Source organism: Haliotis rufescens, unplaced genomic scaffold (assembly GCF_023055435.1).
Source record: "Haliotis rufescens isolate VD_foot unplaced genomic scaffold, xgHalRufe1.0.p SCAF_5, whole genome shotgun sequence".
Lineage (NCBI taxonomy): Eukaryota > Metazoa > Mollusca > Gastropoda > Lepetellida > Haliotidae > Haliotis > Haliotis rufescens.
In genome coordinates this window covers 22654968-22682564 of record NW_025964223.1, presented here as the reverse complement: position 1 = coordinate 22682564, position 27597 = coordinate 22654968, and the positions used below count along the sequence as shown (strand labels likewise).

Here is a 27597-nt window from a genome sequence, read left to right as displayed (position 1 = left end):
GATGTCTCCTAAATACAGAAGATCCCACTGAGCACAGCGACCTGGCAGCAAAGATCACAGACATTGTTGACCTTTTCCATCATGGTGATCCTGAATCTTACCTAGAAACTGTGGGTACGTCTGGAATCCCGGACGGTGTGTACGTTCGATTTGTTTGTATCAAATATACTTTCACAAAATCGGATAAACTCCATTTGAATAAAATAGTCTGTAACAATATATTGATTAAAGTTCCCGTGGCTCAAATACTATGTAACAATGTATTGGTTGAAATGTTTTGTGTCTATTTTTTTCACAGATATAGTTGGTAAGTTGGGTTCAACACTGTAAATGAAACGCATGAAGCCTAGTGTTTTAATTATTTGCTGAAACCCAGCAGCAAAGGAAAGTATCTGACATTTACATGGTAAATTGTGGCACCGTTTGCCATTTCGCCACGAAAACTGGGTAGCTGCTGACCATACATCGTATAGATTCATAATGAAAAATGATGTGATTATATCATTCCTGGCTGGAAGTACGACGTAGGTTCAACGTGTGAATGGCGTCCACCGACGTGGGATACCCACAATACAAGAGTAACACTTGAAGGCATGTGCATTCATTCTCCATTTACACGATCCTCAATAACCTCTACGCTTTAACCATTAGCAGTGGATGTATGATAACCCAGCTATGTTGCAGACTGGCATATTCAGTTATAGGGAGAATTTAACGTCCGAGTCGTCTGTGGAAATCAGCCTCCTGTTTCTGTACATAATGAAGTGTACAAAGATACTTTTTTTTCAGATGAGCCTATGCCTTTATCAATATACCGATATTCAAGTGTTGTTGGGTTCATACTTTCGGAAATTAACTTTTGAATTCTTCCTCAATATTTGATTGTAAACACTCAGTGGGCGTGACGTCGGAAGCAGTGGTGGTCCTTTTACTTTTATCAGTTTCAAGGATGTAGTGTGATCGACTATTTCATTTCCAGTTGAACTTTTCTGTTATTAAAACAAAATATCAGTGGTCAACAGCGTTGAGACTAATCGTATGGCTGTAATCCTATATCTCATAGATGATGTAAAGGATACTGTACGATTAGAAAATACACCATGTACTGTCAAGTATGAATGGAATAACTGGCATGTTGAAACCGTTACAGTCATGTAAATTCTAAACATTCAAAACCCGTGCATACCTGTGGTAAACAGTTTCGTAAATTAACTGAAGACTGCTGAATCGGCGGAGCTAAATTCGTGTCTATTGCAATAAATACTAAGTTTTATTGACAGTAAACCAACAGTTTGCAGGTTTCACTAAGAAAACAGCATGTATTGCTGTTATTAAACCTTTCACAGCGGAACAGGTCGTTGGTGTTTTCAACTTTACCAACTACACAATTCTAATTCTTGTGAATATGGAAAGGGTTTTGTCGCTTTTATCTATTATTCATACGTAAAGGCTAAAAGTCGTATGGATTGTTTGTTGTTTAACGTCGCAGTCAGCAATATTACAGCTATATGACGGCGGTCTGTAAATAATCGAGTATGGACCACGCAATCCAGTGATTGACATCATGAACATCGATCCACGCAATTGAGATACGATGACATGCATCAACCAGGTCAGCGAGCTTGACCACCCGATCACGTTAGTCGCCTCTTACAGCAAGCCTAGTCGCCACTTACGGCAATCATGGGACGCTGAAGACCTATTCTACCCAGGATGTTCACGGGTCAAAAGTCGTATACAGATAGATTGTGAGGTGATGTGGGCCTTCCGTTGATTGGTTGGTTGGTTGACGCCACACTCAGCAATATTCCAGTTGTATGACGGCGGCCTGTGCATAATCGAATCTGGACCAGACAATCAAGTGATCGATGCTGAGATCACGCCATCTCACCAATTATTCTGGGGACAGATGTTGGAATCCCCAGTGGACAAAAGGATGTAAAACAAATGGGATGTGTACGTGTGGCTCATTGGACCCTCCCAGGAATTGCGTATGGCTGCAATTTTCAGATCCAGTAAGTTATAAAGGTGTTTTCAGTTACAGATTCAGAAATACATTTTTGACATTTCTATGAAACATTATATTTAGTAAACATTTGAACGGTAGTGGATCTACATGCAACTAATCTACGTTATTTACAAACGCAAACCAACGGCAAACGGCATTGCTCACAAAATCAATACATTTTATCGTAAAGTTTTAACTTTATTGAGGATTAGACAGATTAACAACACAAATACATTGTATCGTTGGGTGTAACAATGCCCTATTAAGAAAATATTTATCAAATGTTACTGAAGTTGTCATTTGATGTTTGCAAATCATCACAGCCGTTCCTGCAGATCGCTGTACAAACTGCCATCATCGTCATTCACATCCAGATTTAATATTTCATATGTCTGGTATTTTGTATTGATCTCTACATTTTCATAATCTTCATTGCTGGAAGTATTCTGTACATTGCTGCTTGAAAACGGCATTTCTGCATTGGAGGCATTTTCTTATACTTTTTTATACGGATGCACCCTTTTTGGATTCACAACATGTTCATTTCTATCAGATAACGCCAAATGATGCCCTTCACTGTAAGATTTCAGTTTTCTTGCTGGTTGAATAACCTTCCTGAAACATGACAATAAAGCAGGTTTACGAAAAGCATACGTGTTTCTTTAATACAGGAACGTACGCACACCGTCAAACCTAGTAGAAAATGTGCTAGTTGTCTTAATTTTCAGAATATATATTGGATAATGTTCACCTGCAATGAAGACTTATATATATAAGTTTATCACCAATATGTTTATATTTCAATAACGGATCAGTAGGAAAAAATGGAATCACTAATCATGCACGCAATGGTTCTTTAAGATTTGCATACTCACATATATACAACAAAGGATATGATGGTACACAGAAGAACTGTGGCGGTAACACCAAAGGCAATCCATGGCGTCATATCCTTTCCAGTCCCTAATGTTATTGAATGAAAAAATGTAATCTGTAATAAAATGAAAACAAACAAAACCCCTTGCCATAAGCATCTACTAAATTAAAAGTCCATTTAACCGAATGATACAAATGTATGGAATATATTTGAAAAAGCATACTTGTTGCATTGTTTTAATATTTATATTACCAAAAATACATGCAAATATACATTTCATTTCTAGGCGACATTCTTTACGTGCCCTTTACGCGCGTGTTTGAAGGTAGGTACCTCTTGAGCTTGTTCTGAAGTGACCAAAAGGTTTAGTAGATGTACAGCCAGCGTTGGTGCATGCCACTGCCATAACCCTGGAAAAAATTACAGTATATGTAGTCCTTAGAGATCAAGTCGCGATTTCTCGAAACAAACTTAATTCTGAGTTTTAATTCAAAATTCAAATGATGAGTTCAATTTTGCATTAGAAACGGAATATGGATTACGCCATGGCCACAAAGATCTTGGACAAGCAATAAACGCCAATCAATCCTCTGTGTTAAGGCGAGCCCCACCGCTGGCATCCGTAACAAAGGCAAGACAATTGTTCACCTTAAAACGCACGGGAACATATAGTATATTTTGCCTTATGTGACACATAAATAGTTCTTTGTACTGCGAGACCATTCTCGTAATTTAGCCAACCAGTTAAGGAAGGTCTGTGGTTTGCGGAATAGTTACATCCCTCAACACACACTATACTCTTTTGTGCTAACAACCCTGCTTGTCATTGCAAAGATGTACATGCATATAAACTGAGATTGTATACATGTATGAAATGAATACCATCACTTGTGAAGTGACCCCGTGATTAGAGGTTTAGTTGCAAAAGATCATGTGATGTGATGGAACTTACTTATACACGGTCTCTGGTTCCAGAGGTCCATTACAAAATTGGTCCTGTTTATTGTCACAACTCCCATCACTTCCAACCAGGAAAGATGTAAGAGCATCGTCGTTTTCTATCATGAAAGCATATAAGTGAGTGAGTTGGTTTATCGCCGCTTTTAACAGTATTCCAGTTATATCACGGCGTGTCAGCTTCATGTGGGAGGAAAACCCCGAAGTGATGCAGGTCTCAGACAATTACCACTTCGGTGAAACCAACGAGCACGGGTATGGTGCTGACAAACCTAGAAACATAATCGAGGCGAACCGGGATTCGAATCCCCAATTATAGGTTTCTGGCGTACCCAAGGGACGCAACTCTGCACAGCGAATCGAGACGCCTTAGACGACAAGGCCACCCGTGCCCCCTGAAAACATGTAAACAAGTCTCTCTATTTTTAAAAGTATGTTTAATATTGCATATTGGGATAAAAAGCAAAGAAAATAAGATTATGAACATAAGTTAAAACTAGTTTGAAAATGTTTTGTAACTTTAGCGAGCCGTGATAGCGATGACATAATGATATTGTACCAGTAGAAGCCCCCCTTCTTCTCCTGCCTTGTATCAGGTAATGTTCTGGAGTGGGGCGGTAAGAACCCTTATACCCAGCCTTCTTCCACCTGTACCAGTTCATCCATGTGTTCCACGATGTCACATTTCCTGGGCCGCTAGAAGTTTCTGTTTTGAATTGTGATGTATTTGAAAGGCATTAATATTAGTATTCAATGGTGTCAAACAGTGAAAAGGGTATTGCTAAAGATGAAACATACGACTTAGGGTGAAGCAAAACAGATATTTTGTTCGAAATATGCACAAACTTCGCCTGTGGAACTTAAATAGATAAGAAGTCATTGACACCATCTACTGATGACCAAGTAATGTGACAAGTATTAAATACACAAACCAAAACATGTAAGTATATTACATATTAATCGCTTTGGACGCGTTAACATATGACACAATACGTGTTTATAAGATTACATTGTCGGCACATGGACAACAAGTGCCTGTAACATACCGCTTTTTTGCATGACAATAAATCCCGCTTCAATAATGTTCCCATTTGTTGAGTCCAGAAGTGTCGATTTATTAAAGGAAACTGTAAAGAACGTGTCTGTGCTGTGTTTGTCTTGAGCTGCTGTATTTATGAATATATCTGTCGTAGTCTTTGGTGGAGGTTCTGTTGGAGAGGAAATTATTTATTAATTTTAATTATTTACTCCCAATCATACTCTCAAAAACGTGGAGGATCATGTAAAATGCCTACCAGAAATAGAACGGTTTCGGAACCAAAACCTAACGCCCCAACACACCCGAAACACTGCACATGGATTATGCAATTCCCCCATGCACGTTGGTAGGAGGTTATTCTTATTTTGACACTGAATTGAAAGTTCGTCAAATCGCTCTGAGCCATTACTGTATCCACAGTAACACGAAAGCTCTCTTCTCTTGCTTGTAAAATGTGTTTTACTCTGGTGGGTAACATTCACGCAATCACAACAGCATTAATAATCAACAGTAAACAGACCAACATATTCTTTCCCACTAGCCGACTAGACTTGCATACCCTCGTCAGATAATGTAAATCCTACTAGGGAACAGTGCAGTTAGCAGAGGCGTTATGGTATGGTGACCTTACTTTGGTTGCTGGCGATCTACAGCCCAAATTTTAGATTCTGAGGTTGTTGATAGTAAAATTATTTTAGTATTCTCCAACCTATTATATATGTAAATATAACATAGCCGCGTGATAAATCGCAAAGTACAATGAAATATTTTTTTTATAAAATACCCTTAAAGAGGTTGTACATACTGTTCATATTTCATATTAGAATTTAAGGTCTCGTGGTCGTTTTTTATCCTACAATAGGACACTGCCAGGAGAAAATACCAATCGGGGCTGCGCCCTTCATCGTTTCTCCTCCATGCATTTGTTGACATGATTTTATTTGATAGAAAGGTAGTAAATCGCTCTATTCATATTATGGCTGACATACTGTCACCGTTACTAAACTTTTACTCACTCACTACAATGATCAGACAAAGAAAACCGGTACTTACTGCCAGCAACAGCATAAAACACATATGACACACCCGGCCTTCCCGCGTACATTGCATTGGCGAAAACCTTGAACGATAGGAAACAATTTTATCAGGCGACAATAAACCTTTCCTGAGAATCCATTGTGGTAACCCATGACACATAAAGGTACAGATAAAATGACGCGTATAGATTGCGCTGTTCATGATTAGAAATTTATTTGAGAATGTAACAACTGCTTCAGCTCCATCACACAAACCAAACAAATCAAAACTTAACGGCGTGTGAGATTTAGATGTGTTGGTGCACATTAGTCACGTGAAACAGTTATGAAATAAAACTGAAAAGAATGGACATATAATATAATATGATATTTTGTTCTTACTGTAAATGTATAGTTATTTTCAGGTCGTACTGGTAATATGGCAGTGTGGGTTGTACATGGATCCTCTGGTTCATAGTGACCATATACTACGGTAGGTGTTCCCTGGAAGCCAAGATTCGAATACATAATTAAGATAAAAGTGTATTCACAGTACACGTATACACACATATATATAATAGTAAATATTGACATTCGAACATATTTGTGCGTGCTGGCGCTTGTATACAGAGACCTAATTATTCAATTTTAATACGAGAGCGTACTTTCAACTGGGTATGTTAACTATTTACATAAAACCATTGTTTTGTATGCGGTTGTTAGCATTTAAGAAAAAAAAACATGATCTAAAGTGTGAAACATAACCTAGGTACCACAAAACACTTAAGTTTCCTCTGTGTACAAACCGGATCAGAGCACTTTATTGTGTAATTCTTTATAAACCCGTTCCTTTCTCGTTCATTTGGACACTCCCAGGTTAGGTTGACTGCTGTAAAGTTGCCAGGAAGTGATGAAACTGTAAGATTCCGTACTTGGCCAGGCACTGGGAATGTGATCAAATATTAATCCGGAACAGAAACACATGTACATGCGATCTACATTTGCAGTGGTCTATGATAGAAAATCTTAGAAAACTCAATAATTGCACTGGAGTGTTTTATTTTGACAATATATGTTATGTTTTGTGCGTGTTTCAACAGTCGATGAGCATTTACCAGATCCCTTCGTCACCGATGTAGATGCCGTGTCTAAGACAGGGGAACTTCCTTCGGATGTGCTGGCTGTAATGCTGAACTTGTAGCGCCATGAGCTCAACAGATCCCCAATGGCCACGTGGTCAGAGGTGTAACCTGATCAGAAGAACGTGTTTAAAGGTAATGATTCTTGAGTAAAGCGTTACTTAATGGTAAAGTCAAGTACTATATTCTGCATATATTAATTCGGATCTACAGGACACAAGCATAGCATAGCTAGGACACACACACACACACACACACACACACACACACACACACACACACACCGTCTATATTTTGCCCTGCACTATTATAGTTACTTTAATAGAGCAAACTTTCTTACTCTTCTAAAATGTCTAATGCAATAATAGGCATGTGTTGTATTGGACAGGTATTTAGAAAGAAACCTGTAAAAAGCGGTGCCGTAAATATTTAAAATCCTCGACCAGGGTTGACGAGCTGTTCCACCTAATTGCCGATATGTAAGCCTATATTATAGATACTCAGAGGCAGAAGTTATTGTGACACACAAAAAACAAAGAAAATCATATCACATGAAAAAGAACAATAGTACGGTAACGAACAACAGTCAGTGTGAAAGAAACACTCCTGTCATATGCAAATGAGTCATGTCACTTAACTGAAGAAAGGCCTGAGGAATGACATTCCACACCTGGGGAAGGATAAGGCCGAGTCACGGCAACGACGTTGGATGATTTGGAGGTCGTCACAAAGGTCGTTCTATTTCATCACATGTTCGATTGGTTAAAGTGCAAGTGATCAGATACGGCTGCATAAGACTCTCGCAACATCTGAACTGGTGTTGCCTTGCTTTAGTGTTACTTAAGGACCGTCCTGTTGCAAAAACGATAAACCGACCGTTTGCGAAACCTTGTCCCTGTATCTCGCAGCATTCAAATTCCCATCATTCACAATCAACTGAATCCTTCCTAAAGCCGTTATTCCAATCCTGGATCATAACGCTACCATCTCCAAAGTGTTTGCCTTTAAGATTACATGGTGTGACGTAATAATAATAATAATAAGAAGAAGAAGAAGAAACAAATTCAGGGTATTGACACCGTCACACGAAGAATCATGTCAGACAATAGATCCCACCACCCTCGCTCTTCCCTCAATCGCTTATATTTACCAATCATTATGGGAGGACGTGGTTTGATTAGTGTTGCGGCTCTTCATGACAGAATTGTTTTGTGCACTTTTGTACACATTTATTTGTCTGATGATCCTCTTGTGAAGCATGTCAAGACTCATGATGAAAACAAGGCATTCCATAGTTTTCTAAAAGGGGCCAAGGGTGTGGAACATAATCTCAATGTCGGTGTTGATTTTGTTGATGGTTCTGTGCTGCTGGACGGTACAGAAATGAGTGTCAACCAAGCGAAGTGCCATATCAAGTCGGCTCAGACTTGGAGAGGCTATCTGAACGACCACTGCATCGAGTTTATATGCAGTGTGTTGAGAAGATCAGCAATCCTGCAGAGTCCTTCGCTTGGATGAAGTCGTCTGGCCTGAAAAGTGAAACAGAAGGCTTTCTGTTTGCTGCTGAGGGCCAGTCACTTCCCACTCGAAACCGTAAATGTGTGATTTTGCATCAAAATGTAAACATGAAATGTAGATTATGTTATGAATTTAATGAGAATGTCCAACACATTTTCAGTGGATGCCCAGCTTTGGCACAAACACAGTTTCTTAAATGACATGATGGTGTAGCTCGATCATTTTATTACCGTCTTCGCCGTGCTTGTGGTTTTGACACAGAGGTCCACCCATGGTACTACCCGGAATATGTCGAGGGCGCCATGGAAAATGATAGATACAAGATTCTATGGAATAGGCCCATTTACAGCCTCAGACGTATCCAGGCCAACAAACCTAATCTTGTCCTTTTTGATAAATCCAATGAAATAATTTATATCAGTGAATGTTCTGTCCCCTTTGACACTAATGTGATTGACAAGATTGAGGAAAAACATGTCAAATATGCGGACCTCGCTTTCGAAATGTCACGCTTGCATCCCAAGTACCAAGTTGCCCGACTCCCCTTTGTTCTCGGTGCCTCAGGTTTGGTACCTCCCAATCTGTTGACTCACATCGGGAGAGTACCCGGGTTTGCTACCAGGAATACAGCCCTTCTGACAATCTGGGTAATGCAGAAGGCTGCAGTGTTGGGGAGTCTTCACATTCTCCGAAAAGTTCTGGGTGGGTTTGACTGGGCAGCGCTTCCTGGGAGAAGTCCCATTCGCTGTCTGGGCTGCGTGTAGAGGGGCAAGGGCTCTGAGCTGATGCTGAGCCTAACCAGCCTGGCTGTGCCAGGATCACCCAAACCCTCTTTGCTGCATTTTTTATTTTAATCTGTAAATAATAATAATAATAAATATAGATGCGAGCAGCTATGTCGGGCTCAATTGTTTCTAAAAGCACTGAGACATTCAGTTCCAGCCTACTTGAATCCACTTTATAAATACAGTGCACATGAGTATTATATAATGTAATTAATAATTTGGTATTTCACTGCTCCGTTTTGACGAAATTGGTGGGTGCTGGAGCATCCTGTTCGTAACTCATTTCAATGTTCGTTCTTATTCAAATCCTCAAATGGTTTGCTTGTACCAATACCATAAAAATTAAGGCATCGCTTGCGGCATATCACCTCCACTGAAATAGCGTGTGCAGGAGTGTCTCGGGGCGTTCTGAACCAATTTCATACCTCGACTATGTTCGATTCCTCAAATGGTTTGATTGTACCAACGCTGTCAAAGATTTAGCACGGTTTGTGGCATATCACTGCTACGACATTTGCATGTTTCGGAGTATCCCATGGTGTTCTAAGTACATTTCTGACCATGTCCAAATGCTCAAATGGTTTGCTTGTACCAGGGCCGTCAAAAGATTGTCACTGCTAGCAGAACATTGTCGCTACGAAATTGGCATGTGCCGGCGTGTCAGAGAACTACTTAACTCATTTCCGACCTCGACAATGGTTTGCTTGTGCCAACGACGTCTTATGTATGCAGTGCTTGCGGGACATCGCCGCTACAAAATTGATGGTTCCGATGTGTACCAGGATCTTTTAAACCCATTCCTGTCTTCGACCATGTTCGAATCCTCAAAGGGTTTGCTTGTACCAAGGCCGTCAAATTGAAGGAACCGCTTGTGAGACATCGCCACTAAGAAATTGACATGTGCCTGGGTGTCCCATTGTGTTTTAACCAATTTCCGACCGTGTACGAATCCTCAATGACATCACCACATGTGTCAAAGTGAGTTCTTAACCCATGTTTGACTTCTCAAATGGTTTGCTTGTACCAACGCCGTCAAATGAGGGCACCGGTTGCGGACATCGCCACTATGACATATGCATGTGTCGGGTGTCAAAGGCTGTTCTAAACCCATCGCCGACCTCGAATCCGCCTGTTCGAATCCTTGCACCAACTCCGTCAAAAGATAGTCACCGTTTGTAGGACATCCCTGCGACGAAGTTGGAGTGTGACAGAGTTAAAAAGAGTGTTCTAAACCCATTTGAGCGGGGACGTATCGTCACTTCGACATCTGGGAAACTTGACTTTGCACCACGCACGGATGGCATAGACTGCCCAGACGTCGTCGGACAGTCGCAGATACGCCTTTGTTGCCAATTATGGTAAGCGTTTTCTGACTTGAACCTGTGTCAAAGATACATAGCTCGAATACATACTCACAGGTGGGCGGCCACTTCGGGCACGGCATCTGACGTGGTCCTGCTGTTGGTAACATCGCCACACGACACACATCGTGTTCCAGTGGACATTGCATTGATGTCACAATGCTAGGTACCGGATTCGAGAAATCCATTTGGACGTAAGCGTGTCACTGTGAAATCATATCAAAATAATCAAAAGTCTTAAGATTGCTTAGAATGGCCAATTAGATAATGAAAATATTTGAAGATATTACTCCTGAATATCGTTTTGCAAAGCCATAGAAAGCCAGCGACAATTCTTCGAGCTTCTTCACAAACAAGTTTCCTGGATCAAATCCCAAAATCCATATGACGGTCTGTAAGTGAAAAAACTCCATGTTACAATAAGTTTTGCCTTTGAGTAAATTTAACAGGGATAGTGCTGCATGACATCCAAACCCGCTTTTGTTATTTATCTATGCATTTCATAATGTTTAGAATTTATATTGAAACTAAAAGGGACAAAGCAAGATTCCTTTGGTATCTATTGACATTCAGTTAACACACAGGTAAGAAGTGGTTTTAGGCGATTGTCCCGTTCTACCTTTCACTAATACATTCCTGATGAGATCGAACTCCTTTCCCTTTCTTCCTGCAGCCTCCAGTACAGAGATGGTGTAAATCGTTGGTCCTGACTTGTGACCAGGCGGCATCCAGGTGACATATACGGCTGATTCGTTTATTACAGCAGCAGAAAAAATTGTGGGTGTTGCTGGAACTAGTTGGTCATAAAAAAAGAGAAGAGATAGATAATTGTCTTCCTTACTGTTCCATTTATATTTATATATTTATTCAGTATAATATACGAGCGGAAACCAAGTAGGTGTACCATATAAAATCACAGTAAAATATAAATGCTATGAACACTTTGACATGATCATGATTTCCTTTGATGACCCTGAAATTGCACATGCATCATTTTTACTGAATTCATACAATCCACACGAGTAAGAAATTCGTCTCACATTCACAGTACACGTGGGAGTCAATTCAAGAATAAAGTATATCGTTGATGTGTTTTATCTGTGAAAAGCACCTTTGTTGACAGACACATGTCGAAAATGTTATGCTAAGCCTGTCTGAAAAGGAGCATTTGCATGCTTGCAAGCGGACCTACACAAAACGTTGTTGGTGCACATCATAACACCGTTCAGTCACTCAGGGATCGGTACCAAACGACTGGCAAACACCAGTGACCGACCACGTTCTTGTCGTCCGTGCGTCCACGAATCTATCCATTTGGTTCACCTGCGAAATCCGTTTCAGAATGCAACTTTGACAGTCCGCAGCATCCCTGTTTCACGTTCGATTAGTGCAAGGAACGTAAATCGAATAAGGAGTATATCATCCGACCACGACGTCCAATTTTTCTGCCATGTCATCGAACTGCACGCCTGGCATGGTTAAGACAACATCTTAAGTGCAGGCTACAATACCTGAGGTGAGTCCTCTTCAAGATGAGTAACAGCAGTGATAGCCATCAAAGTGTTTATCGACCGATTTTTACAACTGACCGCGCGCCAATTTGATCCTTAGATGACGTTTACAGAGGACATGTGTTGACGCTGTCAAGATGAATTCATTTTTCATCGACATCAATATATTGTCAAAGCAAAAAAGGGTAGGTTTCCGTTTTCCAGATACCTTCCCATTTTGAATTAGCAAGAAAACTGAAGATTGCTGAAGGTATCTTGAAGGTTTCCGGGTGGTATCCGGGCCGGATTCAAAATGGGAAGGTATCCGGAAGATTTCCGGAAAACGGAAACCTACACTTTTTTTGCTGTGTGTTCATTGTTTGCTTATAGTGTTATAGTTTACCCTGGTATATGTATGAATATCTCCGGAAACAGTACTAACTTTAAGCATATTTTTATAAAAAATAATGTTATGTAAATACCACCCATCTCTGTCTGGTAAGTAAGGGTTGTTGTATCCCCGACCGTGGCGTTGTTGACGGCAGCGACAGTCACCGTGTAGTTAGTGTACGACATCAATGACGTCACAGCATAGCTGGTTTGAGATTCGTACCCCGGCCTCTGAATACTGGCATTGCGGTACGAATGACACTTTTTGTCTTCTGCCTGCATGAGGAAGATTCTCAAGTCCTGAGCATATATTTTCTATAGGTGAAAAAATGTGTTCCTTACCAATTTCCGAATTAATTCTCTCCGACTTTAGTTATGTTTCTTAATTTTTACAAACATCGATAACTTTTTAAGCGACTTTCCAGATTAAACCGAATACCACTGATCGTATGTTGATATTGTCATTGAAAGTTTGTGGAAGATGCTGACCAACCATTCTTCGGTGGTTCGGTACAGTCACGTTACTGTACAAAAACATATGTACACTAACAGTGGGGAGCTAATGAGTTGGGACCCAGTCGTCTAAGGCGCTGCGATTCGCTGTGCAGATTCGCGTCCCTTGGGCACGCCAGAAACCTATGATTGTGGTTTCGAATCCCGGTTCGCCCCGATTATGTTTCTAGGTTTGTCAGCACCATACCCGTGCTCGTGGGTTTCACAGAAACGGTAAACGTCTGAGACCTGCATCACTTCGGGCTTTCCTCCAACATTAAGCTGACACGCCGAGATATAACTGTAATACTGTTAAAAGCGGCGTTAAACCCAACTCACTCACTATGGTAACAGTATTAATATAAACCATCTGATATAAGCCTGTTTTTTTTCAAAAATTAGATGTCGTCCTAAGGAAACAGAAGTCTGGCGATTTCAAAAAAGAAATTTATAAAATCATTTTCTGCATTTTGAGACAATGTACGACCATTGCAGTACATTTTTATTAAACAAATTGCTGGACAGTGGGTTTTTGTTCTATATTACTGTCGCTTTGGACTCAATTTCAGAAAATGACATCAGTGGTGTGAACAAGCGTGTAGAAGTTTCAGCTTCCTTTTTTCAGTTATATCTCAGGAATTGATATTTACAGTGAAAGGAAAAGTTAGGAGAATTTAAGAGCATTATCTAAAGTGCAATGGTCAAACAAGTATCTGTTGAACCACACTACTATTTGACTGCACATGTAACAAATCTAATTAAATTGTGAACACAAGTGGACGAGGACTGGCCATAAATAGTGTTCTTTCATAAAGTGGCTCTCGAGAGGACCTATTTGAATCTATTTAAAACATCTTGATCATGAATGCATTCATATTGTCATCATTAGTGGGGAAAATAATTCAATACGCATTACAATATCATATTTACAGTGAAAGAAAATGCATTTTGGGACAATTTTGGAACATGGTGACAGCATAAAGGTTAAATGTAGGTAAATAATGGAACATATGTTTTGAGCTGCATTACAAACTACAGAACATATAATCCTTAACAGCAAAAGAAACGCAAGATCCGTTTCAATTTTTGGAACGAAAAATAAACGCAATTGTGTTAAATCGCATATACATAGAGAGCTTTCATTTAAGATATTTCAGACATTTGAACACGAATGAACAAATGAACACGAAACGTCAAAGAGAGATAAACTTCGTAGTGAGCAATGACAGTCCAGTATAGCCGGCTTGGGCTAGCGCACAGGCGGTACAACGTCGCCTCATAGAGACAACACGTGTCTGAAAGAAAGCCTGAGACAAGTGGTTCCCCTCAACTACAATTCTGCGGGTGTGCTTGTTTTTCTACCCGCTGCATTCCACCGTCCAATTTCGTCCCAAAGATGTTTACTAGGAGCCATATTCGGGGAGAGAGATGGTCATGGAAGAATGGAGATGTTGTTCTTAGACAGATACGTCACGGTCACCCTTGCTGTGTGAGGACGTGCGTTGTCCTATTTGAACAAATGAAGTTGAGGATGTTCTACACACATGGCAAGAACATGATGACACCTCCCTTCAAAGAAAAGCAGTTGAACGTTGTCGGAAGACATATACATAAAGTTGGGACCTATGCTTGTAGCTAAAAGGTTCCCCAACATTACTCTTCTACCAACCCATCTGAAAGACCCACCAATCAGTGAAACGTTCATTACGGTGACGCCAAACACGTAATGACCGTCAGCATGAGAAAGGTGGTAGCGTGAATCGTCCTAAAAGACAACTTGACGCCACTGAGCACTTTAGCAGCGTTAACGTTGATGTTGCCGTGACCACTGTAAACGTCACTGACGGTGTTGATATATATAAAATTCGTCCCACATATGGACGTCGACAGTGAAGTTACTTATAAGCGGATTGTAGACGTCACCGAATCTGCTGAATCACCGAATCCTCTTGGACCCTGAATTACACTTTTTGTTCTTGTTACTGAAGTGAGTGACCTTACGAAAGCAATCTTGTCCAGGTGTCGTAACACTGGTTCGGTCAAAAAGTGGTCGATCCGCAAAGACCCTGTTTGCTGATGATTCAAGTTTTGTGATGGTGGTGAGATGACATCCCCACTGTCTGGCTACTGCAGTTGCAGAAATACCTGCCAGCAATGTTCTAAAGGTCTTACTCTTTTGCCCAGGCGACAGTCTAGGCATCGTAGGCAGCTGTAGACCTTCTTGAATGAATATTGAACCGGTGTGTGACATCCACCTTTACAAAGGATACCATAGAGTATAAATGCACTCCCCTTTTCACCGGATAATGACTAAACGTGCACAATTCATTGTTTGGGTTTATTGATGATGTGTGCAAGTATGGAATGGATGCCATATTGCATGAGATCAGTTCATTTGTCATTATTTCAATATTTTCCAATCATTTCAGGCACATGGAATGGTTACACTTTAAAAAGTGCAACTTGCCTTTGTTTTGCTGTTCAGTATGTTGAGCCTCACTACTAATAACACATCTACAACAACATTTTATCTCTTGTGTCACGATTTTACGCATTCAACGCAGAAATGTGCATCCAGTACTCACAAATGTATAGAATGGACGCAATATATATATATATTGTTCAACAATAATATTCATCATGCTAAATTCTTGACATGAAATTTAAAGTTTCTGTAATTTAAAGTAATTATTAAATCTTACAGTACAGTACACTTCACCATTTCAGTAACTTTCAAGATCCTCAAAAACATTCTGTGGGAACCCTTGAAATTAAGTATTTGAGGGTCGCTTGTTGGTAAAACACCGGTATGTTCAAATGTGGTTGAAAAAGTCTTTCTCTCTCAAATAAGATGACAATATTACAATCGCTAATTTTAAATGAAAACACAAGTTTAACCACGTATTTATATGAATACAGTTAATGTATATAACGCAATGTGTATGGTGAATATAGTATGGTTTTTAAAATCTCAGATGATCACAGAAGTTTACAAAGAACTAGGTTGTACCTTACACGACCATGAAAAGGCGGACGGGGTCGGTGTAAACAAAGAGTAGATTTTTAGCTCGACACATATCTGTTCAATCTATAATTATTATTTTTTTGCAGTAAGGTCCCAATTAAAAGGTTATGATAACATTAAATATCAGTAAATTGGGCCATTAAATGAGTCAATGCAAAGTGATGTATACTACGCTGTCATATGATGTTATTATATTACGAATCAAAATCATTCTTACGGCTTTGCATCTTGTTACCACAACTGACTACCTCGTCCATAGTTTAGTTACGTCGGTCCTGTAGTGTAGCAGGATATTCTGTTCAAACTCACTCTGAAGGTTCCATCAGACTGGCAGTCAGTACAGACAATGTTCACAGCCTGTTGACACGCCCCGTCTTCTGTGTGGACGTACAGGACATATCCCAGGATGAAGCCGTTATGCAATCTGGGAGGCTGCCAGGACAGGGTGATGGAGGTGCTGGTGGTTGACGTCATAGTGAAAGTCGTCACTTCCCCAGGCTCTGTGCGACAATGCATAAAGACAAGTACAGGTCAATTAGATGTGATATAAGGAACGTGTGTCATATTTATCACAGTTGTAATATATGAACATGTCCAAATGGCGTTACAAATAAAAGTATATACTTTAACAAGTTACTCCTTTTGAATTATCTGACTTGATTTTGAAATAATAATTAGAACTGAAAGATATCCGCATACCTCCTGGGTTTCCAAAAAAGACTTCCTTCTGTTCAGCCCCCGTAAATGAATCATGCGCTACAACCTAAATACATACATAGTCTTTAATGAAAGTACCATATAGTAATATTTCTGTGCAAAACATATAGATAATGATAATGTTTAGAAAGTGAACTTCACGAACGTCCTTGGAAGATAACTGTTGTCATGTGACAAATTCCGAAATATAGTCACTGTCGCACAAGCCATTGTTTTGATCTGTAAGAGAAGAACAATGACAGGTTTGCATTCATGAAACAAATATAGAGCTATGTTGGCCTTACCATTCATGGCTCTGCTATTTAGATTGTGACTGATATATATTGATTTGATTAGAAATCCGCAAATAAACTACATCAAAATACTTGCACCTGTAGCACTATTATTTGGGAAAAAGGCGTATATTACTGAATAGTTGTATATAAATAAAAAAAATTATGTCATACCCCTTCTATATACATGACAATTTTGTTTGCATATGTTCTCGCGTTGATTAAAAATGTACTCGGTTTTTTTCACGTAGAACATAATTATATCATGATAATCTTTTAACACAATTATATTGAATGACACCTGAAGAGTGGAATCTTGCACTGATTTGACCCTGATATTGATTGGCACAATAGTTGAGATGTCTATCATACATTACAGCTCCACATGAGTCATTGTTATCAAATGCTAGATTTATAAATAGAGGTGAATTGGGGTTTAACGTCGCGTTCAAGGTTATTTCACCTCTGTGGCTATATGTACCACATGCATGCATGTATGTGAGTGTGTCAGTGAGTCACTAATGCATACCTTCAAATGCCAACCCACCATACCGCAGTTTAACACGGATACCCCAGGCACAGTTACACCAGGTACTATAATTTAACGTCTTTTGGTGTGACGTGACCGGGGATCGAACCACCGACCTCCCGCTATCCAGCGTTTGTAGTTAGGACGCGTAACTCGGATGCGAGCAGTCAAACATTGTAAAAACCTGTGGTTCAGAAGTGACAATGCTATAATGTGGCATTAATGATTAATGACATGAGAAATGTACTCTGTGTACTCACCGAAAATACATAGTTTACGTTAGGTGTGATGGATACGAAGGAGGTGAAGCTGCAATCTCCAAGACCTGACGAGATATTATAACCTTGTCGATTTTCTATCACAAATGCCTCCTCGTGGGTTTCCTGTAGAGAAACTCTTAGATATGATCTTCAACACACAAATGTTGCCATGCCGAAAACATCACTGGAAATGTGTTAGCTCTTGAGAGTAACTAAATCGCTGTTTGTTTCTTGTTACATACTGTAACTTTAATATTATCAATGAACAAAATCATATGTGCATACAACGTCATCTGTTTACCTGAGCAACGTAAGATAGAGTGTAGTACAGTATGACGCCGTGTCTCTCTGCTTCAATTGGGCAGGTGAAGGTGACATTGACAGCTGTAAGGTTGTCAGGTATCGCATCTATCCACAAGTCTTCTACTTTACCCGGAGCTGCAATATTATATCCATATTGCATTAATTGCTTGGTGAAAATGTTTGGCTAAGGGAGAGGACATTTGATGATATATTCGAAAACTGAAATGGGAAAAAATATAAGCGCTCACTTTACCAAATACAACGTTTTTGCTTGACATGCAGGATTTATGCAGAATAAAAGGTTTTGTGAAATGAAATAGCGTGTTTTGCAGAGGTCACTAAAAAGATATCTGTGATTATGCCATTATTAAGCCTAACGACGAGACATTATCACTTACGTTTCATGTATCATGGCTACTTTGTGCGTTATTAAATATGGCATCTAGGTACGACCCAGTTGACTCAGGTGAATGAACGGGCATCTTTCGACTCAGCTGATCATGATGGTTGTAGAAACCACGAGCGGTTTAGATTTCGAAATGCAAGGTACATGTCAGATGGATAAAAAATAGAGCGCAATGGCAAAGTGCAACAGTTCTAACCCTTGCCGCATTGATGGAGTATCATAACCTCACAAATGAAAGTATCAACCATCAGCGTCAATCATTTCATAATGAATTATATCGTCAAAATCAAGAAGGCGCGTTTAAGCTCACAAAGTGACTGTCCTCAGATATTAACGCAATCGAAAACCAAGGCCGAATGACGTCGAGCCTTAATCCATCGTTGATGGCGTATTTCTAATCTAGTGTCACACTGACCTCTGTTGCGCCGTTGTTTCTTTGTTGTTTGTTTCGACTTGGTTGTTTTTATATATGTAATGCTAAGAACATTTCAGCCATCATGCACGGCATCATGACTTAGCTTTAACAATGGTGAAGCCTTTTCAGGGTAACATTAGCTGAAAATAAACTGGGCAGTTAATGCCAGATTTCACGCCATAGTAACATCAAAATAATAAATCGGCAAAAAGACACATTTGTACACACCCGATTCTTTGGTTAAGATAGCTGATGAGAGGAAAACATCTTCCGACCTCCCAGCAGGAGTTTCAGCTATGATGTTAAATGTATACTTCCAATAGCTTCGAAGGTCGCCAATAACAAGACTTGACGCGTTGAAGCCTACAATGACAATCAAATATTAACTGAATGAAAAAAGAAAAATCGGTGTAATGTACGAGTGACCAGGAGACTATAGCTAATGCATCCTTAAACCTGATCTAACGGGGCCGTTGAATAATGATTAATACAGAATACAAATACAATAGAAGTACATGTATGTCGTAACTTTGCGATCCTTCTTACTGGGTCGCTTAGTGTGCTGCTCCCTATTTATTTATTATGAATACACGCCAACGCCTACCACCTACCACCTTCAACACCTCCGAATGTATTTGTAAACAAAGCTATGGCGGCAGGAGTGCACATATTAGAAAAGTACAATTTTCGATTCAAACATCAATTTCTCTAACTGTTCAACAATAACATCATTAATGATTGCAACCCATACCTTGTACATTGTGATGTTACTATGCAGGGTACAATACCTACATGTACGATATCTCGTTAGTCCGAGGCTAGCAAAAAGTAGGAAAGAATAGTAAAAAGGCTGATTTAGCATATCTACACAGCATCTAAAATAGAAACGGCGGAACAGATCCCAAGAATATAATATATGAAATAGAAATATTTAAACTTAATCCTTGAAACTCATGTACAGAAATAACACTGTCTCCATACATTATTATTTTGTAAACATTTTAATGTAATTTTGATACTGTATGTTCAGGATTCCTTGTAATTTTCTGTCTGAATATCTCTTGGAATCTTACATCCAGCAAAACCTGGAGGGGGAAAGGGTTCATTATATCGGTAAAGCCACATGTCAAACACAGATCGGTATCATCAACCAATTTGAGTTACACCCTTGAGGAAATAATGAGAACGATTACATTGTAAACCGAGATTCCACATGCAAGTAATTCGTGATAACAATTCTCTGTATGCCATGTATATAAAGAATAACTGAAATTTCGTTGGGGCTAGTAATACCTAGATTGGCTGAGGTAATCCCAACTGTCATAGGTTGCATCAAAAATATTATTTCATAATTTAAACCCAATCTGTAATTTGGGTGATTCTGGGATTCAAACCAAAGATGACAGGTTTCTGGCATGCTTAAGGGACGAAACTCTACGCAACGAACTGCAGTACATTGGACAACTGGGGTTCCGGTGTCCCCGTATAATATTCAGTTTGAAAGAGTGTTCAATATGCTCTAACAAGACTAACCCCTGACACTGATGTTTCTTGCCTCTTCGAAGATATTTGAATTTAACCTCGTCTCCTCCTCCACTGTAATGATGTAGGTGGTGGGTCCGCCCCTGTGAACAGCGGGTGTCCAGGACAGCGTCACACTGGATTCGTTGTTTACTGAGGCATTGAAGTCCTTTGGTGCAGATGGGTCTGAAACGTGGAAATATTACAGAGAACACAAAATGTACACCCTCATTTAAATGGTTGTTCTTGGTGTCTTACAAATCACGATACATACCAGTCATGTTTGTCTGAGCCGTGATTGTCCACTCCTGTCCTGGTCCTGCTTTGTTGATTACAACAACTGCTATACAATAGTTAGTATAGGACTGTAAGTTTGAGATGTTGTAGCTGTACAAGTTTGTTTTTAATTCTGTGTAACACAAGAAATCGTTGTGGACGTAGTATTTCCCCCTTTGCATTTAATATGTTTCTGTAATGAGCAAAATCAGAGTTTGAAATTAGCAATTATCATTTTGACATTACATGGTTAGACTTTTATTGAGTATTTGATGCCCGGAAATATATATGTCAGCTGATTTAAATCCATCAGATACTCTGTAATACCCTCAAATCTGATGTTTTTGGACCATGTAAAACATGAAATATATGGGACAAAGCCATTTTTCATCTTTTTCTGATAATCATATACTCATCATATGTACATCTTAAAACAGCATGACTACACTATAAAATATATATTAGGATTATAAGATTGCAGCGTTACTAAAAAAAATATAAAAAAATAAGTAAAATATAAGAAAACTGAGGAAAAGATAGTGAACATAGATGCTTATCGACGGTTTTAGTCTTGATCACTCGATATATCAGCGGACAAGCACAAATTGAAAGTGTGAGATTCAAATGTTGAGTTGTGTAGGTCAGCCCACCCATGGTACTTTATTTCATAAATGATAGACCATGCCCCGAGGTTATAAAACTTTCCTGAGTACAAATGTTCAAACCTAGTATCGTGCTCAACTCAAAAATCAGACTCAACTTGAGCATGAAATACGTACGATCTCAAGTACGCCTTGGACCGTGCTCAACGCTGAGTTCGCAAGGAAACACTAAAGTTTCCAAATTGCTCGACAATCACGGTTAGGTTAGTTATCCATGGATTACTAGAAAAACTGAGTTTTGTGAACACTGGTTACTGTAGCTAAACAATCACGGGAGGGTTGGTTATCCACGGGTTACTAGAAAAACTAAGCATTACAAACCCTTGTAACTAAGTAGTTCAGTACAACCAGAATCTAAATCGAACAGTGTCCCGATGCCACTTATTGACGAAACCTGAGTTTCGAACTAACGAGTATACCCATACTGTAGATTTAAGTATCAAAATGAAGTGCAAAAAATAACCTTTGCAACGGTATCATTAAGGATATACAACAAGCTATGTACAAATATTGATGCGGCAAAAATGATCATAAATACATCAGAAATATCTGAGTGAACATATAAATTCCCCTGACATTTTCAATACAAGAATAAGGTAGCGAACATATAAGGGCTAGCATACACCAAGTCAATACATAGTTTGAGAGTGTATGGTATACTGTAAGGGACATTTGGAAACGAGCTAAATATGCCCAAAACACGAGAATGCGAGATAGCGAGAATGTCCCTTACAGTAAAAAGGCCAAAATCTCGCGTTCTCGCGATCGGGCATTCTCGAGTTTCGACCGAGATATATAACAGGCCAACCAGCGACTAGAACCATTCCGGCTGCGGTGCCTCAGTTGTTCAGATAAGAGACTTAAGAGTAGACTCGGATAATTGGCAGTCCCAGTCAACTTCATTCAAGTCACCAGGCTAAAGTTAGTTTAAAGTGTGTTAATACTATCAATAAAGAATTGAATATTTACTTAATTAAACCGATATGTCGCGTTTTCTCGCATAGTTTTTATTTTGACATCTAGATCTAAGCATCAAAATAGGTACCAAATTGTAAAGCTACTTCCCTTTGATTTAACGCCGCTTTGAACATTATTTCGGTTATAACCCAATCGTGTCAACTTGATCTGGGAAGAAAGTAGTTCTTAGACGTTGTTGCCAGTTTGGTGAAACACACGAGTATAGGCATGGTTCTGACAAGCCTAGAAATATAACAACGGATTCGAACCACGGCCATATGTTATCAACACGCCTAAAGTTATGCAGCTTTGCACAGCGTATTCCGATGCATCATTCGACTGGGCGACTCGGTTGTTACAGTTAAAGTTAAAGTCGCTGCTGGAACTGGATGGTAATACGTAGTGTTACTGTGAGACGGTAGAAATCCATAGGAACCAGTGATGCTAGCAATATTTAACTGCATAGGATGTAAGGACTTCAACATTTGATCATATATTATCTGTTTTATATAGTTAATCACATACTAGAACTTGTATTTTGTATTGCGTTGGCGTTTAACGTTTCGCGTCGAGTTTAGCAATATATGTATTTCAGTTACTTAGAGACTACCTCAGAGCTACAATATATTACGGAGTTTATGTCCCGAAAGAATTCATTTTGTAAGTTCCGAGCCTTGGTGAATCTTCAGTTATTTGCGACAATGTACTCATACGATACCACGTTCCTCTTCTCAAACAATGAAAACAATGTAGCAATTGAAACGATCTGGACAATCATCATGCACCAAAAAATGTAATGCACAGTGAGAATTAGTGAAAATAATTTCACTTATATCCATGATATATGGGTGATATAAAGAGAACTCTACAGAACAGAGGAACAAAGGTCTTAATGTCGGCCATATACAACTGCCGTGAATTTATCTCACCAGTATCAAATTAATATATCATTGGGGCGAAGATTGAAGCTAGTTTTAGCAACTGTTCAAATGTTATTTAGTCAGTGAGTTTGATTGTAATTTAGTATTTTAACAATCCCCTCAAGTTTTTCGGACGGCCATGATCATGATTGTTACCCCATTGTACCAAGAGACATTGTAGTGATATTTGTATGGAATAACCACTGTATATAAAAAATTGCAAAACGTACTTCCAATATGAGTCTTCTCTTTGAGTGTTGAGTTTTCCCCTATTGTGAAATTTGCTGCAGCAGCGACACTAACAACGTAGTCTGTGTTCGAGTCCAGGTCAGTCACGTTGTAAGACATGTCACCATGGCATTCATCATATGTCGCAGTCGCGCCCGCCATAACAGAATTGCAGTCGGCCTGGAGACAGAACGATCAGGGAAAACAGAAAAAAAAAAAAAACATTATATGCTAGGAACGGGCCATTAAACATTCACCGGGAAGAGGGGGGGCTTGAAGTCATGTAATGTTGTCCTCCGGTAGAACGAGAACATCAATTTATTCTTTTCATCCCATTTTATCTGTATCATGACATACAATATGTCCAGAGAGCAAATGAATTTTCTGGAACGAATGTTGTTGTTCTTAAATCCTAGACCCTCGGAATATCAATTGGTTTCTCTCTCAATGAATATGAAAAAGAGAACGTCCTTTAATAAGGACGGTACCCTAATCGTCCGAGTTATGACATATTCAGATAAATTAATCATTTTGACGAAGTAACGTCATATATGTATAAATACATTTTAAAAATTAGTCGTCTAGAGATCGAGGTTTCCGGACACAAGGGGACCGCATTAACCTGCTGTCACTGTATGTATTCAAGAAGGAACAAAATATAATGTTTAATAGGTCAGTGAGGTGACAAATATATCATTATCTCGCATCAGTATTTCAGTAGCAATTTGCGACCAGAAAGTGAGATAATAATATTAGGATTACTTTTGTTTAGAAGGAATAATATGTACTAGCTGATAGAGTTATAGACAACTTTAAAGGTTATCACAAAATTGTCCTGCAATAGTTAAGAAATTGTTTTGTTAATGCTTCTCCTATTTTGTGGAATGTTGGATCAGTAAATGAAAAAATGAAAACTCGGTTCCCAAAAGGGTAATATGACCACATGTGTGATATAGCCAATCTCTCAATTCACTTACAGATGCATATATACTATCATTTGGAGGGCAGAGGATGTAGACTGCTTTTAAACATTCGCCTCCCTTGCTTGTGAAGACGATGTACTGGGTGAATGGGACATCACTTGTTGATGCCGTCCACGACAGACCAAGAGACGATGATGTCGTCACTGTGGTCTTCAAATTGTTGACTTTACCTGGGACTTAAAATAAGTCAGCCTGAATTACCTCTTAGCAAATATTGAATCGGGGTTTGTTTGTAAATAATAGCATTATATTTGAATATGTCTAATTTTCGTGTATTCATCTCGAATATGAATTATCATCTCGACGGAACAAATCATCATTTTGGCTCATCTATTCGCGAACACCTGGTGTCATCACTATTTGAAATTCATAAGCACTTGCTTCTGATGAGTCTGAATCGTACAATGGAGATGTTTTCTGATTATTAAAAGGGATTTGATGCATATATATTTGCTGGTATATATTCAGGAAGAGTGTCTGTGTACACTCATAGATGAACAGTTTCCACAACCCGTCAATAAATGACATTAATAAAACTTATATGCAACAAACCCCTTCCACAACCATAAGAAATATATGCTAAGAGCATTTTATTTTGTGTCAAAGCAGTAATGAGACCAAGTGTTCGCGAAAGGATGTGCAATACTTAGATACATTGATCAGATGATAATGTTAACTGCCTCCCACCTCCAGGGATTGAAGACCCGAAACAGGATGCCTTATATTATAGAAATTATTTGTGTAATTGTGCTGCGTAACTTAAGCAGCGACATCATTGCAAGGACGTGACACTATGTGTATTTTGCTCTCAACAACTTTAATCAATCTGACAAGTTACACTCCACATGAACAGTTGTATTCCGCATGTCTCCCATAAACCTTTTGAAATCTTTTACTGAGGCCAAGACATACCATGCTCTGGCGTCGAGGTAGTTGACAACTCTGTAGTCGAAATCTGAAATACACATTAACGGTATACAATGTATGGGTGAGGTGAGGTGAGGTGAGGCGTCGCGTTCAATATTATTTCACATTACGACGTATGTGTGTGGGGGGGAGGAGGGGGCGGGGCGGGGGCTGATTGTATAACTCCCGACTGATGCCTGTTTATAGTGCTACAATGCGGTCGTTAAGCTTACTTCTCCGCACCTACGTCCTTCTTTTGTCACCCGAATGCCAGGTCACAACAAGTATTTTGGTATGGTGCGGCTAGAGCATCGAACAACCGAGCATCCACTCTCTAAGGCAAACGTTCTATCCACTACACCACCGAGGATGTTGATAAACAGAAATACTGAGATGGCACATGACTTTTAGAAAGAAATAAGCCGAGCACATAAGGGTAGGGTCTGTTTGACATGATATGCATGATGGTTTGTTTGTTGTTAAACGCAGCATTTAGCAATATTCCACTAAACCTAGAAACAAAACCAGGTCGAACGGGATTAAACCCACGATCATAGACACACATAATAGTCGCAACTCCACAGGAGTTATGGGGTCTTAGACGACTGGGAGACCCATTCCCCAAGCAGACAAGTGTACATAAAGGTAGATAATGCTATCATATGGGGTACCTTCACGGTCTCGCATGAAAAGAAAGTTAACGCGTGATCTAAACACTCACCGGAAGTACAGACCCGATACTGAATGCAGCCAACATGAAACACCATCCTACAAATATGTCCATTGTGAATGAATGGTTCCCGAGGCTGGGGCCAGGTGTCTATGTGAGGTCTGACAAGGACTTCTACAGGGATGACATTTAAACTGCTTAACCAGCCGACACAGGGCAATGTAGGCCATGTCAACGGCTGATAAGCAGGTGATTGTGTTTGAGGCTGTCGTCCATCGATATCAGAAGCAACCCACAGTTAGAAGTGTGGGTGATCGGATGACCAAGAGGTTATAAATATAGCATTAGATGTCGTTAGATGCAAAGTAGAAATGTGATTGTAAAATTCTAGCATTGAGTAATTTCTTATACGCATTGTCTGCAACATTTAGACCGCTATAGAAAATGACATTGTTTCGCGGCACCATGTGCAGCCTGGTGTATTTTACAAGAAGACATATGTTATGTGTGTACAAACCACATCTAACCATTGGTTTGGAGAGGTTTACATGCAGTAGGATGTCTTGTAGTCCAACGTTTTTAAATGGGGACCAGCAACAAAGTGTTTGCTGTTTTCTGAATAACTACCTTTTATTGTTACATTTTTGTTAATACAGAATACGTTCCTATTAAACCTTCTGAACAATCCATTATTCCTAAAATTGACAAGAATTTTCAGGGAAAATCACTAGAAGAAATCAAATAATCTGTCCCTGAACGATGCCTTGATGCCTATCACGTCCTTGCATTGTTATCGCTACTTGATAAACGTGATACAATTTCACCAATAATATCTGTCGGATATCCTGTGTCACGAATCATGCCCTACAATCTGATCAAAGAATCAAAGAACTGCACACCCTTTCGCGAACACTTGGTAGCGTCACTATTTTGATAGTGATTCATATACGTACTTTTATGATAAAGTCGGAATCGAACAATGGGCTCTGCTTTTAGCATAGACTTCTATTAATTATGGAATAGACTGAGCTGATTCTGGAATAATGTACATATTAAAAGCGATGGAAGCATGTCATGTTTACTAAACCTTACCCAGTTGCACAGAAGTGTATAATCTATGCACGTGAAACATTACTGATAATGACGTTCACTCACTCACAAGAGTTTTGCAAATAATAAACATGTGAAACAAATGACCTGTGTTTAAAGTATTCGCAGTTCTTTCTCTGATGACATTTCTGTCCTATCAATATCATGTATTGCATGACGACAATATTGCGTTGAAATGTGTCATTTCCATCTGTTATCCTATGCATACGCCGCCGTCATATAGCTGGAATATTGCTGAGTGTGGCGTTAAACAACAAACCAAACCAAACCATCCTATGCATACAAGGGAAAACATGAATGACATGCATACGAGAGAGATTGTTGACGATCAGTCGTTCGTTACCATGCTAAATATTAACATTTTA

At 39.3% G+C, this 27597-nt stretch overlaps 1 protein-coding gene across 2 annotated transcripts in view; it reads right to left on the bottom strand.

Moving 5' to 3' along the window:
• Positions 1-2220: 2220 nt before the first annotated feature.
• LOC124112568 (phosphatidylinositol phosphatase PTPRQ-like) overlaps positions 2221-27597 on the bottom strand; it is a 40008-nt gene continuing 14631 nt past the window's right edge. Inside the window, exons 1-22 of one of the 2 annotated variants that reach the window (XM_048383687.1) lie at positions 26174-26325; positions 25459-25501; positions 24541-24722; positions 23566-23743; positions 20533-20706; positions 19228-19362; positions 18177-18313; positions 17876-17998; positions 16797-16860; positions 16407-16597; positions 12673-12856; positions 11320-11493; positions 7013-7147; positions 6704-6840; positions 6300-6401; positions 5935-6001; positions 4889-5050; positions 4402-4548; positions 3838-3943; positions 3219-3295; positions 2884-2971; positions 2221-2623 (exon numbers count right to left, since the gene is read on the bottom strand). In XM_048383687.1, the coding sequence (XP_048239644.1) occupies positions 2503-2623; positions 2884-2971; positions 3219-3295; positions 3838-3943; positions 4402-4548; positions 4889-5050; positions 5935-6001; positions 6300-6401; positions 6704-6840; positions 7013-7147; positions 11320-11493; positions 12673-12856; positions 16407-16597; positions 16797-16860; positions 17876-17998; positions 18177-18313; positions 19228-19362; positions 20533-20706; positions 23566-23743; positions 24541-24722; positions 25459-25501; positions 26174-26236 (2790 nt within the window). In that variant the 5' untranslated portion in view covers positions 26237-26325 and the 3' untranslated portion in view covers positions 2221-2502. Of the gene's footprint in view, positions 2624-2883; positions 2972-3218; positions 3296-3837; positions 3944-4401; positions 4549-4888; positions 5051-5934; positions 6002-6299; positions 6402-6703; positions 6841-7012; positions 7148-11319; positions 11494-12672; positions 12857-16406; positions 16598-16796; positions 16861-17875; positions 17999-18176; positions 18314-19227; positions 19363-20532; positions 20707-23565; positions 23744-24540; positions 24723-25458; positions 25502-26173; positions 26326-27597 lie in introns of those variants that run through there. The other variant, XM_048383686.1, reaches the window with a different exon arrangement.